The 16,894-nt window shown below is 35.3% G+C and overlaps 1 protein-coding gene across 1 annotated transcript in view; it reads right to left on the bottom strand.

Moving 5' to 3' along the window:
• Positions 1-38: 38 nt before the first annotated feature.
• LOC113511211 (uncharacterized) overlaps positions 39-16,894 on the bottom strand; it is a 34,994-nt gene continuing 18,138 nt past the window's right edge. Inside the window, exons 9-16 of the mRNA XM_052900304.1 lie at positions 15,795-15,966; positions 14,610-14,726; positions 12,807-12,952; positions 11,821-12,058; positions 10,436-10,669; positions 9,650-9,745; positions 8,910-9,122; positions 39-8,228 (exon numbers count right to left, since the gene is read on the bottom strand). Of these exons, the coding sequence (XP_052756264.1) occupies positions 8,103-8,228; positions 8,910-9,122; positions 9,650-9,745; positions 10,436-10,669; positions 11,821-12,058; positions 12,807-12,952; positions 14,610-14,726; positions 15,795-15,966 (1,342 nt within the window). The 3' untranslated portion in view covers positions 39-8,102. The remainder of the gene's footprint in view (positions 8,229-8,909; positions 9,123-9,649; positions 9,746-10,435; positions 10,670-11,820; positions 12,059-12,806; positions 12,953-14,609; positions 14,727-15,794; positions 15,967-16,894) is intronic.

Below are 16,894 nucleotides of genomic sequence, written 5' to 3'. Positions count from 1 at the left end.
TTTATCTGTGTAGGTCTGTTTTAAATAAAACAAAAATGTTATAAGGCAACCATTTATTATAAGTCGCCTATGTTTACTAGCAAGTTGTCTTTAATCTACATAATTAACCTATCGGGACGCGACCGAAACGTGCGCACACGTCATTACGACGTCATTTTATAGGCAATTTTTACATAAAAATACGCCATTTCAGGGACGTCCCGAATTTATCAACTACAATAAAAATACAATATAATCTGAAGGAGATTTTACACAATAGACCTTTGTGTCTAACATAAAATAATGCTCGCAACTCCCGAGTCATGGATTGTATATTTTCGAATAAGTTATATATAATAGACAAACGAATTCCGGCCGCCGTATGAGCTATATTATTAATATATCTAACTTATTTATCGCAAAATCTATTAACACTTCGAGAGAATTAAAATTCACTGTAAAAATACTAAGTGCCTACTTTACAAAAACCTATCCAATAAATATTTTACACTTTCCCCGCACACACGACACGCTCCAGAAATAAAAATATGTTTCACCACATTAACAAATAATAGACACTCTCGTATGTAATTTTGTATAGGCAATATTATCATAATTTCAGTTAATAAATATTTTCTCGATAAATTTATAAAATAAAAATTAAATTTACACAAGTTAGCGTGATGAAAAAATTTTATAATAATAATAATAGAAAAACAGTATGTTAGTTACACTTTGAGATTAAGTGTAATTCAACAATATGATATGATTTAGAAAACGCAATTATTTTCAGTGTAATCTGTATCCACAATTTCATATTTTTCACAATATACCAGCATATCCAACTAATCTAGACATTCGTGTTGTACACTTACAGTATTTAGTACGTAAAACAAAAAAATCTCATAAAAGTAGGCACTGTTAATGATCTAAACCAGGGGTCTCCAAACTACAGACTGCATGCCAAATCTGGCCCGCCAGTGCCATCAATCCGGCCCACGACAGCCAATGTTTATTATTTTGGCCCTTGGACCATACTGGAAAACCCATTGTGGCTTTAAGACTTGAAAGTTGGGAGACCCCTGAGCTAAACCAACATCATCACAGCTTTAAAACACGGGTATCTGTAACTTTTTGATATAATAACTGTTTTAATGTCATTTTATCATTTTGGTGCAAAGATCATTGTACATTATACAGGGTGGAAGGGTCAAATTGACCAAAAGGAAAACAACTGATTCAGATGAATGGTTTGAATCAGATTGCAGATTACTTTCCCACTGGAAATGCACCAGTCATATTAATAAACGATTTTTAGTTTTGCCACCGCGCAATGTATTTAAAATTTGACGCGTGATACCTACAACGCGCGATCAACGGCGCTTCTTCGTAGGTAGTTTTCGTGCACTTGTAACGTTAACCTTACACAGCTAATTCCACACGTCACGGTAAAATTTAAGGATGTTGTAGTTTTTTGGTATTTCATAGTATCTAATATATAAAATTCTCGTGTCACGGTGTTTGTTACCAAACTCCTCCGAAACGGCTTTACCGATATTTATGAAATTTTGTGTGCATATTGTGTAGGTCTGAGAATCAGCCAACATCTATTTTTCATACCCTTAAATGATAAGGGTGACCCACCCCAAAATATTTTTTTTATTATTTTGACAAATTTTTTATTTTTATTTTATTATAATTTAGCATTGAAAAATACATAAAACTTTAAATTTTCATCGTTTTACGATCAACCCCTGTATTGTAATCGCGATTTTTATATTTCACAATAAGTGGTAAAACAACGTTTACGGGGTCAGCTAGTTTCATTATAACATATTATTATTTCTTTATATTATGACATAATATCATAGATTACATGATTTAAAATGAAAAAAAATACAGGAAAAAGTTTAGAAATTTTCCAGAAAGAATTTTCACTGGTTTTTAATTCAGAATAATGGTCTGAATTCACTGTTTCAGTTTTTGCCAATCTGTCCCTTACAACCTGTATATAGCCTCTATACAAACTAGACATCTGGACGCGTCGTGTCAGTATGAGAGACTAAAACGTTTTGTCATTTTTAGACACATTTTTTGGAAATTTGCACGTGAAATAACAAACGAATCTGTCGATAGATACAACGCTGAGAACGTTCATAAAAACATTAAATATTTCAAACCTATTTTAGCTACTGAACTGTTTTGTCTCTTTCTTTTATGCTACATTCCCAATTAGAAAGTGACAAAACTGTTTAATAGCTAAAATAGGTTTGTAGTAATTTTTTTATTGTTAGAGAGGCAAACAAACTGACAGTCCATCTAATAGAAAGCAACTACCGTCGCCCAACACCTGCAACCCGAGGGGAGTTATTCTTGTACGCTTTAGTCTTTATGAATAAGGACGACAGAGTTGCTGTTATGACGCGATTTAGAAAGCGCTGGACTCGGAATGTATGCCGCCACTACCTACCTTAAATGGTAGCGTAAACGTATCTATAGACGGATTCGTTTGTTACACGTATCACTGGTAAGAGAGAAGCTTTAAAATGTTGCTAATTATATCGATTTAAATTAATACAGTACAATTTACAACAAACATTATAACGATTTCAAAGATCTTTTGAATAGGCCTACTAAAATAAAATTCAATTTAGATTTGTTGATCATTTCTGACCAATACAAATATAATATAATGAATAATTAGCCAAATATTAACAAACCAGCGTTTTAAGGTAATATTTAATCCACGAAAGCTTTCATAGCCCACGCCACATTGCCTCTCCATGATAATCTATTGTACTTAGCATATACATGTCTTAAAAATAATATATGTATGTATTTGAATAAATTGCTACATAATTTTTTCAAATAGATCAGCACCTATATTGCAATTGTAACTCACTTCACACTAAACGGTGCGGGCATAGACAAAACAAATGTTCCCATATAGGCACTGATTACACTAGTCTACGTTTAAAAAAAAATATATTTACAATATATATTTGTTAAGAAAAAAATAATAAGAGCTAATTATTTCATCCGCACATTGCGTTTCCTTTGCGAAATAAACAAATTTATTCAGGTGCATGCTTGAATCACGTAAAAATTAAATTATTCGAAAACAAAAACAATTTGTAGCATGCATATCTTATAGTTGGTAAGAATAGAGCTCTGTTATATACCACATAAGATATATTTATATACAAAGTACTGAGAAAACACTTCTACAGATTATATATTTTATAGAAGAAAAAAGAAACTTATCAATTCTTTTGCATTTTAATCTTTTATCTTCCGCAGCTCCTTTAGAATGCAACTGCTGCCAATTTAAACAATGTCAACTTTAAAACGTTTAAAAAATATATTTTAATTGTAAGTCACCGGATTAGATTTAAGTGTATACTTTTAACGAGAATGATTATCCCGGGCCCTGAATCATGAAATATGATGCAAGCGTTAGCATTCTCGTCAAAATTTATATATAAATCGACCATATTATTTTTACGATTACACACAATGGATGCGTTCATGAAAATGAATTTTTATCCATATCTGTGTACAATAAAAAAAAAATAAGAATAATTGAAGCTTGTAATGCAGAAAACAACTATTTTTTGGATTTGCATAAGGCTATTTTCTTAATAAGTAGGTTAAATTAGCATATAATTCTATTGATAGGTGCTTTAAAGAAAGAAGATTTATTACAAGTCTATAGTTCCATTTTCATTGGCGCATTTAAGATTATTCTCCAGGTGGGATCCAGCCCCTTAATAAAGGTACATTAATAATCTCAGACATGTCTGCGCTTCAAGCTCCGTTCGCATCCTGGGTGGGCACCAAACAATACTAGGGTAGGCACAGCCCATCCGACCCCCTCTTAAATACGCCTATGCCGCTTTCCCGTTCGTACACACTAGCGTTATAGTCGACGAAAATTAAAAGCAGTTTGAAAAATTTAACATTTACCTCCTTATTCATAAGAACTAAAACAAGCTAAGCTACAAACCTGTTTTAACTAAAGATTTTTTGTCACTGCCTTTCACTTAAAATAAATTAGAACAAAAAAAGGACAAAACACTTCAATAGTTAAAATAGGTTTGTAAGATGTTTAACGTTTTTTTATGAATAAATTTTCTCGTTATATGGAGTTAAAACAATCATAGGTTATCTCGAAGTTTCCACCAAACCACTCCGACTGTGGTCGCGAGATAATTCTTTGCAATATATTAGGTGTTATTTTAGCACGATATTATTTATACATAGTTTGTTTAATAAATGACGATGGAATGGGGCACCCGCTTATGCAAATGATTTTAATGGCGGGGCACCAGTGGAGGACGAAGTTTAGGCCAGTTGGAGCAACATAGCAAATTCGCTATCGTCTGAAATGAAATTCGATCACAAACGTAGCGTAAAAAAGCACTTGGCCACCATAGTGTAGCCAACTGTGAGAGTTGAACATTCTCTTTTCGTTTGATCACATTCATGGACCATATTGTCCCTGAGTTCACTCTAGATGGGGTGGTTACATGAGTATAATAAAAAAAAAAAAAAACAGAAATGTCACTGTCAAAGTGACATCTCAGCGATCGCCAACATTTCTATAGAAAATCTTATCATTAAGTCGATATTAAATTAAATTTTATAGAGCTTAAGCTCTTGACGCGTGTTCATACGCGTTCCATGATTGCTTTTGTGTTTGTATTAAGCACACTTTATATAGTTATCTATCTATCTATATATATATATATATATATATATATATATATATATATATATATATATATATATATATATATATATATATATATATATTACCATAATACTATTAATATTAATAATAGACTATTTGATTGGTTTCTAGAAAACATCTATACAGTGGTGTTTACACATTTCCCAATAATGTAGCAAATAAAAAGTATAATTTAAATGGGCCGCCGAAACGCAACCTTCGAGCAATATGGCGTCAGTGACGTCACATGGAAGTAAATAATCATCCGGTGTGATGTATGACGAGACGAGTATGGTCAATATTTATTTTTGTTAATGTTTAACGTTTCCCAACAGAAAAAATGTATCAATGGTGTAATGAGCGCAAATACTACTATAAATACACTGGAAAATTATTCGTTAATGTACCAAAAACAAAGCCCATACAAAATACATAAATACACAAAATACCAAAGGGAGACTGTACAAAAGTCGATTGCTTGGGTACCTCTGTCCTATTCGTGTTTCTACCGTGAAGCAATTGTTTGCATGGCTGTGTTTCGGTTTGAAGGGTGGGATATGGCGTGAATTTACAGGGTACAGAGGAATAACACCTGAATCCTCAGGAATGGAAATACATGGGGGTTATCATGGGTGAAACAGTATACTCTGTTATGTCCATGGCACAGCTCATGTCTATAGGCGACGGTTACCACTTTCCATCAGGTGAGCCGTCAGCTTGTTTGCAATTCTAAGTCGTATAAAAAAAAATTGTTACAACTTATTCATAGAAATCCTAATGTAAATGATTCAACTATTTTCTGTTGAAGTACACAAACACATTTTTATTTATGATTGAGGTTAGAATTCAATATTGTCACATAGTTGTCCTAAGTTTTTGATTTAGCAGTTTATTAATAAATTTAGTAATTACTAATTATTCGAATAACTAAACCATTTCGATTCGCGCATCACTACTATAATTGCAAAGGAATATTAATGACAAATATGTTGTTTACTTCCATATTACGTCATCATACATTTCAGATAGTTTCCGATCACGTGGTAGCAGATAAAAATATGATAAAATTTTGGGGGATTTATACATAATTCATAATTTTTTTTTTTTGCCACATTAATATGCACTTTTAAATCCCCTAGACTATGCGGATAATATTAAATAAAGCATTATTCTTTATATTATTAAAATAGCCTTTTGTTATTGATTTTAATTTTAGATCTTCTGAAATTGATATATGCATATCAATAATACTCTGTATTTAAATATATATTTACTACGATATAAGAAAAAAATTGCAAAAAAAAATCCAGTACCACTACATTTTGTTGTTTTTGAATATTTTTATTTTCTTGAATTGTGTTTTATCTAAGTCTTACAGTTGGTATTTTTATACATAGTTTAACCCATAAACCCATAAGGGATAAATTGCGTTCTAGTTTCATGCACAAAATTGTGAGTTTAGGCAAACATTGAAGCATTTTTGAAGTCATATAAAAAATGATCCGCCTCGCGTATTCTATCGTATCTCTTAACTTTGTATTAAATTAATATTCTTGAGTGTGAATTTCGTATAGTGTTTGAAATGGTGTTAATATACATATAATTGTTATATATTTACTTATACATATATATTCACTGTATTATTGCTTATGTGTTATCATTTCCTATGTTATATAGATAGATAGATAGATGCACTTTATTGTTTCCTCCAAAAGCTTACAATAGTAAACTTATTATAGATACAAACAATTACAATATAGTGCAAATAAAAAGTATAGTTAGACATTCATTAATTCTATTTCAAATACGTAGTCCTATACAGTACGTACAAAATTAAACTCTATGACGTGGAAAAGAGGTTCAATTAAAAAAAAAAAAAGTTTTACTATATGTCGATGACTTCGCATTTGGAATAGAGATGCGTCAATAATGAAACGCCATTCTCTATAGCTAGAACATATATTTTTTTTATACAACTTAGAATGGCAAACAAGCTGACGGCCCACCTGATGGAAAGTGGTAACCGTCATCATTTTCAATTGATATTTTTTTTATAGCACAGGTGGCAAACAAGCATACGGCCTACCTGATGGTAAGCGGTTACGGTAGCCTATGAACGCCTACAATACCAGAGGTATTACGCGCGCATTGCCGACATATGATATATGATAGTGGAATCAATATTCTAAGAACCTGTAAAAAATAAATCTATGGTGTCAGTAACTAGACAGAACTAACTTTTTAACTTTGCAGAACTAGATACGGGTAATATCTGTACCGTTTATCTATATATTGGGTTCCTCTAGTGGTGGGAAAAATGTCGTAACGTATGATATCACCCATACCAGTCGGATATCTATATTCATTTCGATATTATGTATTTGATAATGAATTAATAATACATCCGATATTGAATCAATACATATATATTGTAACTGCAATATATAAATATTGTAACAAAAATATATAGATATTGTAACTACAATACATAGATATTGTAACAATAATACATAGATATTGTAACTACAATACATAAATATTAAAACTACAATATATAGATATTGGAACTACAATACATAGATATTAATATACATTACCCACACATAATACTATTCAAATGATTACAATGAAGAACCAGGTCGTCTGTAAGAGATTGCTATTACAAATAAGGCCGCCTTTTGTAAAGCACAATTTTGTAAAAAAACAATGTTTCCCATTTTATTATTTTGAGTGCGAAATAAAGGTTATTAACCACTTGATATTTAGTTATTTAGTGGTCTAATAATACAGGTTCACTATAATGCCAAGTTAAAATTTACGTTTTAGATATAGCTTTAAAAAATGACATTTCAGAATAGACCCCAATACAAATTTAGTGTTACCAAATTTTAGAATAAGTTCCTTAGTAAAAAATCTCTTAATATAAATTTTAATTTATAAAATTAATACCTTAAGGTATTTTAGTGTCGCGCGTATAAATCTCTTAAACGATTATTAATAATTAGAAACAGTCGCATCCAATCACCTCTTATCAAATAATCATTTCTCCTGCGCCACCTTTATTTTTACAATTATATTGTAAATTTATCTAAAAGCTGCGCTATACAGAAGAATCTAGAAAGTACTAAGAAGACCTTTGAACTAAAGTATAACACTTTTAATAATTTCAACATTTCTCCACTTACAGTTCATAAAAAAAAATTTGACATTTAAATTTGGAACTCAAAAACGTGAGTAAGAACAATTTTAGTCCTAAGAAATACTCTCGTCAAATGCACACCAACGATATTCTAGTAAAGTTTAATTTCCATGCAAACACACTATACAGTGGACAGAATGTCTCGGATGTATATACATAGTGTGCTGTGCGTGTACCGTCACACGTGATTCGCTACTGGAAGTCTGCAAGCGACTGCCGCCAGGTGGCGTGGAAGGGTATGCGCAACAGTTTCAGTTTGGTGGTCGGCAGTTGCGCCGATAATAGCCGCTGGAGGGTTGGCAGCGGAAGAATCTCCACCTAAACAAACAAAATATATAAAATTTTAAAATCCTTGTATTTGGAAGCATAATTAAAATACATATACATATACTTACGATTATAATCAATAGCGAGTTAATCATAGACATTTGTCGACTATTGCCGTTATAGTGAATGCAAGGAATTAAATTATAGGATACGGATTGTTATATACCGTGAAACGGAGTTACTTTGGCACCGGGGGTAACTTTGGCACATGAGTCATTCGCTGTTCTTTTTTTTTTTCGCGGATTTTTAGGTTCCTTTCCTTGTTACAGGTCTAAATTGTCAGAGTTTATTTTGAATTTTTTCTGTATAGAAAGAAACAAGAAACACATGGGAGAGTAAATGATAGAGTTAAAAAGCAGAAGGAATGAGTGCGAAAGAGTGAATGAATGAATAAGAGAAACAGTGAGTAAGAGAATGAATGAATAATCGAAAGAGAGATTGAACGAATGAGTACGAAAGAGAGATCGAATGAATGAATAATGAAAGAGTGAGCGAAAGAAATAGTGAAATTTAGAATGAATTAACAAGTGAAACAGTGATAGAATGAATGAATGAAAGAGGGGATGAATGAATAAGTACAACAGTGATGGAAATAATGTTCGAACACAGGCGAGCAAATGAATACGTAGAAGAGCGAGTGGGGCGAGTGGTACGAGAGGTGGTGTTAGCGACCTGCGGCGGGCCGGCGACGGTGTGGCGGTGGTCGGGCAGGCGGCAGCCGGGCACGGGCTTGAGCACGGGGATGCACTCGCCCACGTCCTTGCGGCGGTCGGCGCCCTGCTCGCACTGGTCGATGAACAGCTCGGTGACGCGCAGCAGCTCGATGGTGACGCCCCACATCAGGTGCGTCAGCGTGTCCTTCAGCCGCAGCACACCGCTCAACACCTGCACACACACACACAAGCATATACTATTCACTCATAAGGGATCTCTTACAGTCAACCTTTGAAAAGCTAAAAGAAAACTGTAGAATGTACAAGGGTAATAACCGGTAAAAATTGAAACCAGGGTAAAAATTGAATATATAATACAATAAAAACAGTTGTACACACCTACATATGTAAATAATAAAGTTCATAAATAATAATATAACATTAATACATAAATAAAAATAAACTTACACACATAAATAAATAAATACATACACATGCACGCACGCACGCACGCACGCAACCACGCACATACATTATGTTTTAAATAATCAAAATATTAAGTGACAGTTCAGAGATTTGTGCTGAAATACGATTTTGGGATGCCAAGACGCCGGTCGTGTATTCTAAAAAATCCTTACTAATACTATATATGTAAAAGTTAAATTTGGTATACACATACTATATAGAATATAGACTACTTTTTATTTCAGCCACGCGGGCGAAGTCGCGAATATATGCTAGTATCATATAAAATATTACCTGTTTGTTGGTGGTGGCGGATTGCGACACGTAAGTGGGTATGATCAGGAGACGCTGGATGTTCTTGCACTCGGCTAACGCATCGTCGAAACCGACCTGCCGACAAAGTAGAACATTTATAATATATTCAAGTATTTATTCTATACGATTTCAAATTGTTAGCAAAATTTAAAAGAACGTACCCATAGATACGTTTTTAGTAGCATTCTCATGACTAATTAGAAAAGACAATATACTATTATTGATTATCTCTTTCTAATGGATATGAAATCGATTCTATCGTAACCATGGGCGCGGTAGTCACTTACCATCAGGTGAGCCGCATGCTCGTATGCCCGTGTTGTAAAAAAAAAAAAAAATATTATACAGTATTGAAAGGGAGTCTGGAAAGATGTCGAATCCCTCTCCTTACCAATCTCAGGCGACCCTCCATCTCTCGATAGCGGTCGGTTGAGTATGTGGCGAAGTAAGCTGAGGTCCGAGCCGCTCTAGCGCCGTTAGGTGTACGCCGTAAATTATCGGTAAGGGTAGACACTTCGACGCTCATCTCCCGCGGGCTTCGAGTGCACTCTGCACGCGTCCGGTGAAGCTGTTAAGGTCACCTGAGGTCAGCAGCAGGAGAGACGTCGGGCCGAAGCCGTGGCAAGCGGCGGTACCTTGACGTAGATAGTGCCGCGCTCGAGGCGCAGGCGCCGCAGCGTGCGGCCGTGTGTAGCGTGTAGCGTGTAGTGTGTAGCGTGTAGCGTGTAGCGTGTGCGGCGGGCGGCGGGCGGCGGGCGGCGGTACCTTGACGTCGACGTTGACGAGCTCGAGCGCGGCGAGGCGCGGCAGGCGGGCGGCGGCGCGCAGGATGGCGGGCGCGGCGCAGGCGGCGGTGCCGCGCTCGAGGCGCAGGCGCCGCAGCCGCGCCAGGCGCCGCAGCGCGCCCGCGAACTCGGCGCGGAACGAGCATTCGCCCAGCTCCAGCACCTCCAGTGCACCCAGCTCGCCCACCACGTCCACCAGGCACCAGCCCAGCTCCTGCGCACACCGCACATCCTATTATGATACGCATCATCTATTCCATTAAATTAATTATTACATTACTGCAGCGGCCAGCAACTGAGGCATCGATGGACGAACGTGCAAATGTGGGCCGAGGTGTAGCCGAGGCACACATACGTGAGTCCATCAATGCCTAGTTATGGCCAAGGCTTGTATAGTACTTTTCTCAAACAATGCGCGGAAATCAAAAACACAATTTTACTTTTTAAGTTCAATAACCAATAACGAACAATAATATTTTTTAACGCGCTATAATGTTCCTTTCTTTTTTTTTTTTCAATAAACAGCTTTCTTTTTGCAAGCCAGTTCGAAATTTAAATAAAACCTTTTATTAGTCACCTCTTTGGTAGCCATGTTTCGAAGTAAAAGGTCATTCTATTTTTAAATTACATGACAGATATGAGTTTACATAGTAATTTATGTGGCCACAAAACACAACAGATATGGATTTTCATACAACTTTTGCCGGCCGCTGTCCGCATGTATCTGGCCAGTACGGGAATTTTGATTTATCTCTAAGAAGATTGTCAAAATAATGCTCACATTTCCAAGCATGTTTGAGAAAAATCTTTTAGTTGTCTGTTTGTTATTATGTATGCTCTAGTTAGTCTAGGGAGATTAATAATAACGATGTCATCTTAATAAATATAAATACAAGCAAAGAATAATGCAGATTAAATGAGAATTATACAGAAAGATTCCAAGTGTGAGCAATATTGAAAAATGTGAAAAAGTAATTTGGAAAGGAAGACAGCTTCTTCAAGTGAACGTAATATTGTCTTATATAACGGAAGTAAGAAAATCGAAAATTGAAAAAAAGGCACAAGTGAACATAATATCGAATATCTAAAAAAAATAGCATAAGGTAAAATAAAGTTGAGTCAGGGGAGGGGTTGAATGGAACCCGGGTCCCCAATACTTTGGCGCGGCGACGGATGCCGTGGTGGTTTTAGCCGGTAGGAGTCCGGCAGTACCCATACGCCTCCCCCGGGGCGTATGGGTCTGCATGATGCATCTCTCTACGATAAAAAAAAGGGAGGGGTTTAATAATATTGTGTCGGCAAAGTAATAATGTAGATAATGCGATATATCGTGTGCGTGTGCGTGTGCGTGTAGCGAGGCGGCACCTTGATGGAGGTGAGCGAGAGGTGGCGCAGGTGGTGCAGCGCGGCCAGCGGGCGCAGGTCGCGCGCCAGCGACAGGCCGGCCAGGCTCTTGAGGCGCAGCTCGTGCAGCAGCGGCAGGCGCGCCAGCGGCGCCGGGTCCAGGCGCGCGTCGCGGATGGCCAGCGCCGACAGCGCGCGCAGCCCGCCCACGCGGCACAGCGCCTCCACCGCCGCCGCCGGGCACCGGCACATCTCGATCCTGCGCGCACGCCATATAACCATTACATACTATTTACATATTTCAAATTACAATTTCATATTTTAAACTAAGAACGAGGAATTACATAGGACTGATAAAATTGTTAATTCGTAGCAGGCTAGTGTACAGAAGATATAAGGTCATATAACCCTACCAAATTCAGATACAACCTACTCGCATACTTTCTACATAAACTGTGTCAAATATATAATCTAGTAATGTAAAATTTGTTAATGACAAATAATTGACATATCAAACACTTTCTATACACTTGCCTGCTATGAACTGAAAAAAAAAACCAACTGGTTGCATATCTTTCGTCCTCTTTTTACTAATTATTTTATTATTCCTTCTATGTAATTCCTCATTCTTAGATTTTTAAAGTATATAACAAAAAATAAAATTTATACAAATATGACAAATTCAAAATAAGAATAATGCACATTTTTTTTATTTTACATAATAAAAAGTAATACATTTTTTTATAATATGTAACAAAAATTATGACGCAAACACTAAACTTACTGGACTGGATTTAAAGATTGAAATAAAAATGAAAAAAAAAATTTACTGTACAACTTTCAGCGGTTTATAATTTTTATAATATCTTTTTAAATGAGCAAACTTACAAATAAAAAAAGTATAAATGTAAATAGTGTAACAAACGGAACATTTTAATCTACACATATATATATATATATATATATATATATATATATATATATATATATATATATATATAACATACCTCTCTAGTGTGTCTACTTTGGATATGTGTTCAGCGAATTGTTCCCAGAATACAGTGTCGTTCTGTGGCAGCAACATCTTGCGTAGATCAAGCCGCTTCGTGCCGTGTCGTTTCAGTGCATCACACAACCCGCCCCAGTCGCTTACCTGAGGGAGAAATATTTATTTATTTATTTCATCAACTGGATGAGCTTTACAGTCTTCCACCACTTTCTGTCACCCAAGAAAGCAGCAGTACAATAACATATTTAAAAAAAGATATAATACACATAAATAAAAGAAATAATATTAAAAATATTTAACTAGAAATAACATTAGGACCTAAATCTCTAAACACAAACACTCTGTGGTCATCCGACGAAACTCCAGCAAGTTGGAGGCAAACAAGTCCAATTGTGGATACCGGCTCAAAACATCATTGACTAGTTTCAATGCAAGAGAGAGTATGCTTAGCCAACTCTTTTCTTATGTATATGCAACCGAGAATGACAAACAAGCTGACGGCTCCACCTGATGGAAAGTGGTAACCGTCGCCTATAGACATGAGCTATAGGATCATATACTGTGTAAGTAATATTTTAGCCTTTGTATTGCCAAATAATTAACATTTATTTCCAATTATGCATGTGGTATTGTTAAAATGTGTTGATAATTCTTTAATTACTAATACTGATATCAAGTACAAAGCAATCTTTGTAGCGCTTAAGGTTTAAAAATGCTTTTGCTGATCTGTTGTAGAAAATCAAATGACACGTCTTCTTACTACATTGTCTTATTGTGAATTGAAGTAACAACAGAGGGACACTTTGTACAAAAGTCGATTGCTTGGGTACCTCTGTCCCATTCGTGTTTCAACCGTGAAGCAGTTGTGTTTGCATGGCTGTGTTTCGGTTTGAAGGGTGGGATATGGCGTGAATTTACTGGGTACAGAGGAATAACACCCGAGTCCACAGGAATGGCAACGCATGGGGGGTATCATGGGCGAAACAGTATACTCTGTTATGTCCATGGTACTGCTCACGTCTATAGGCGACGGTTACCACTTTCCAACAGGTGGGCCGTCAGCTTGTTTGCCATTCTAAGTTGTATAAAAAAAAAAACAATACTATTTTACTAATACTTATATTATAAAACATTAGGTGACGGCGTGTAGTGTGTTTGTATGCTTTAAGTATGTGTGTATGGTATATCTGTATGGGTTGGTGTGTGTACTGCATGTTAAGATTACATAATTATATGCCTTTATTTATCTTTATGAACAATATACCATAATTAGCTACAACAGCATTGTTTACTGCTATATTTACATATTAACATCATTATATCAGCCGCTAATTGTCCTCTGGTGAACTTAGGCCTTTTTCAATCTATATATTTTTTTTATACAACTTAGAATGGCAAATAAGCTGACGGCCCATCTGATGGATAGTGGTTACCGTCACCTATAAACATGAGCAGGACCATGAACATAACAGAGTATATTGTTTTGCCCATGATACCCTCCATGCGTTGCCATTCCTGAGGACTCAGATGTTATTCCTATTATATATGTATGATGTCCTTTCAGATATAATAAAAATTACAAATCGGTTTTAACCGACGAAGTTATGGGGTAACAAACATAAAAAAAAAACATAAACGAATTGAGAACCTCTTTCTTTTTTAATTTGGTTAAAAAAAAACAAACATTAATAATCGAACTAAAAATCTGTCAAAGTGGGACAATAATAATAGTTTAAAATGACAAACTTATTGGCTTAAACTTACTTAAAAACGAAAGTAACAAAATGTAGACTGTACTTACATGTGAATTTTTCATCCTGATGTGCCGCCAGAGGGCGGGCGTGGAGACGAGTTGCTGCCACAGTTTGCACACGCGCGCGCAGTGTGCCAAGTCGCGCATGCCCAAATATTGGAATATCTGACACAAAATGTTCATTTATTAATAAACTTTAATACACCTAGGCTGTGTAGATGGCGGATTCGCCACCATATGGCGTTACTTATCAGTCGATCGCCGATAGGAATAACAGAAAACGGTGCAAACAAATCGAAAATATTACACGCATAATACATTTGGGTTACTGACTAAACTGGTTTACAACTGACGGAGTTATAAGATAAAAAGATAGAAAAAAAAAATAACCGATTTGTGAACATCCTGGGTTGTCTGGAAGAGATGGCTTTTAGAGATTCACTGTGATCATTTCTTGTAATCGTTTATAAGGTTACTATTGTAACCTTATGGAGGAAACAATAGAGTATGTTAGGGGGGAAAGGGATTGTTAGTAATGGAGACTGAGAATCCCATTCGTAGCAATATACCCAACCAGGTTGACCTCCTCGCGGTTCTCTCTGGAAACTATCATGGTTAATTCCTGATGAATCCATCATGATAGGCTAACTGGCCTGTTTTCATTCTCATCCATCACCCTTCACTGGTGCTCCGCCAGCGTATCCCGTTAGCGCAGGCGAGGCTACCATACCATTTTCACCCATCAAAAAAAAAAGAGTATGTTACATAGCAAGCTACTATCAAGACCGCTGACACCGTATCGTATCCAAAATGGATCAATATCGTAAATGTCTAACTAGGTGATTGCTGATGCTGCAGCACGAGACTGGTCTACGTAACGGGTTGAAAACGCCCTCTTGGTTCACACTTTGAACTGACTTCGAACTGAGCAGTCATTTTAGTTAAAATAATAGTACTTTTCCTTTTTTGCGCAAACCAATTTTGTACTTTTATAATAATAAGAAATCTATTATTGGCCTTAATATTTTAAATACTAGTATGTAAATCTTAACTGTAATGCCGTTGGTTTCTAATAAATAAATAATTAAATATAGGAATTTTATATTGTAACTCTTAATAATAGAATTAAATCAGTTTTTTAATAAAATTTCGTTTTTTTTTTAGACCTCCGGTTGCAGTTCTCATAATTATTATCTATCTATCTTAGTTTCTAAAGTCCGTTGAAGACAATACCTGTACGACAACATTGTAGTTCTTCTCCTGCGCCTTCTGGTAGAAGGCTGTGAAGTAGTCGGTGTCATCGATGCGGGGCCGGCCGCGGCCTCGACGCGGGGACGCGGCGGCCGCGCTGGCGGCCGGCGGCGACGCCGCGCCGTTGGCGACGCGGCCTCGGCGTTTTTCCTCACTATATACAAACAAAAATATTTAATACAATTTATTAGTAAGTAACATATTAATGTACTGGAGAGTTAAAAAAACGCGAGTTAATATATATATATATATATATATATATATAACAGTATTTTTTAAACTCCCCAGAATCTAGTAATCACTAAAATAAAAAAACATTAAATATAATTATAATTAATTACCTTATCAATGATTCTTTTTAAGAATCGCAGTGGAAAACACCAAAACGAATAGAGGTTATAATTTATTATGAACACTTATGGTTTGATACATTTCCTTTATATAACTATGTACGGTTCAACATATTTTAAAATAATAAACCGTAATATTATCATACACAAAGTTCAAAATGGAATTACAAAAGGATATTACACTATATTGAAATAAACGTGATAACATGTTCATAGTTTAATGAATTTTATAAAATAACAATAACTTAGTACAAATTGGCGAAGTATTAAAAATTTATAAAGTACATATTACATACATATTTTATCATGTTATATGTGCAAAATAGATGTAATAAATTCTTGTACAATTCTGTTAGAATTTGATCCGTGTTCAGAATTAAAATAAAGTACCATAGACAATGGACCCAGTCCGTTGTCTATGATATTTTCATTTTCCACAATCCGTCTTTTTGCTACATATATACTTTTATTTTATGACAGAATAGCAAAAACAAGTTAACTAACGAAAAGTTGGGATTATACATAAAGTCGCCTATATACATAAAGAGCACTACTGACGTCACAGAATATACTGTGACGCCTGTAATATCCTTCATGCGTTGCCATTCACAAGGCTTACAGATTTTGATGGCATTGCAACTATTTTATATCCGATATATATATATATATATATATATATATATATATATATATATATATATATATATATATATATATAGTAGAAAGTTTATA

This window comes from Galleria mellonella, unplaced genomic scaffold (assembly GCF_026898425.1).
Source record: "Galleria mellonella isolate WM207_F2 unplaced genomic scaffold, CSIRO_AGI_GalMel_v1 utg643, whole genome shotgun sequence".
Classification (NCBI taxonomy): Eukaryota; Metazoa; Arthropoda; class Insecta; order Lepidoptera; family Pyralidae; genus Galleria; species Galleria mellonella.
This window is presented reverse-complemented; position numbering and strand designations above follow the sequence as displayed.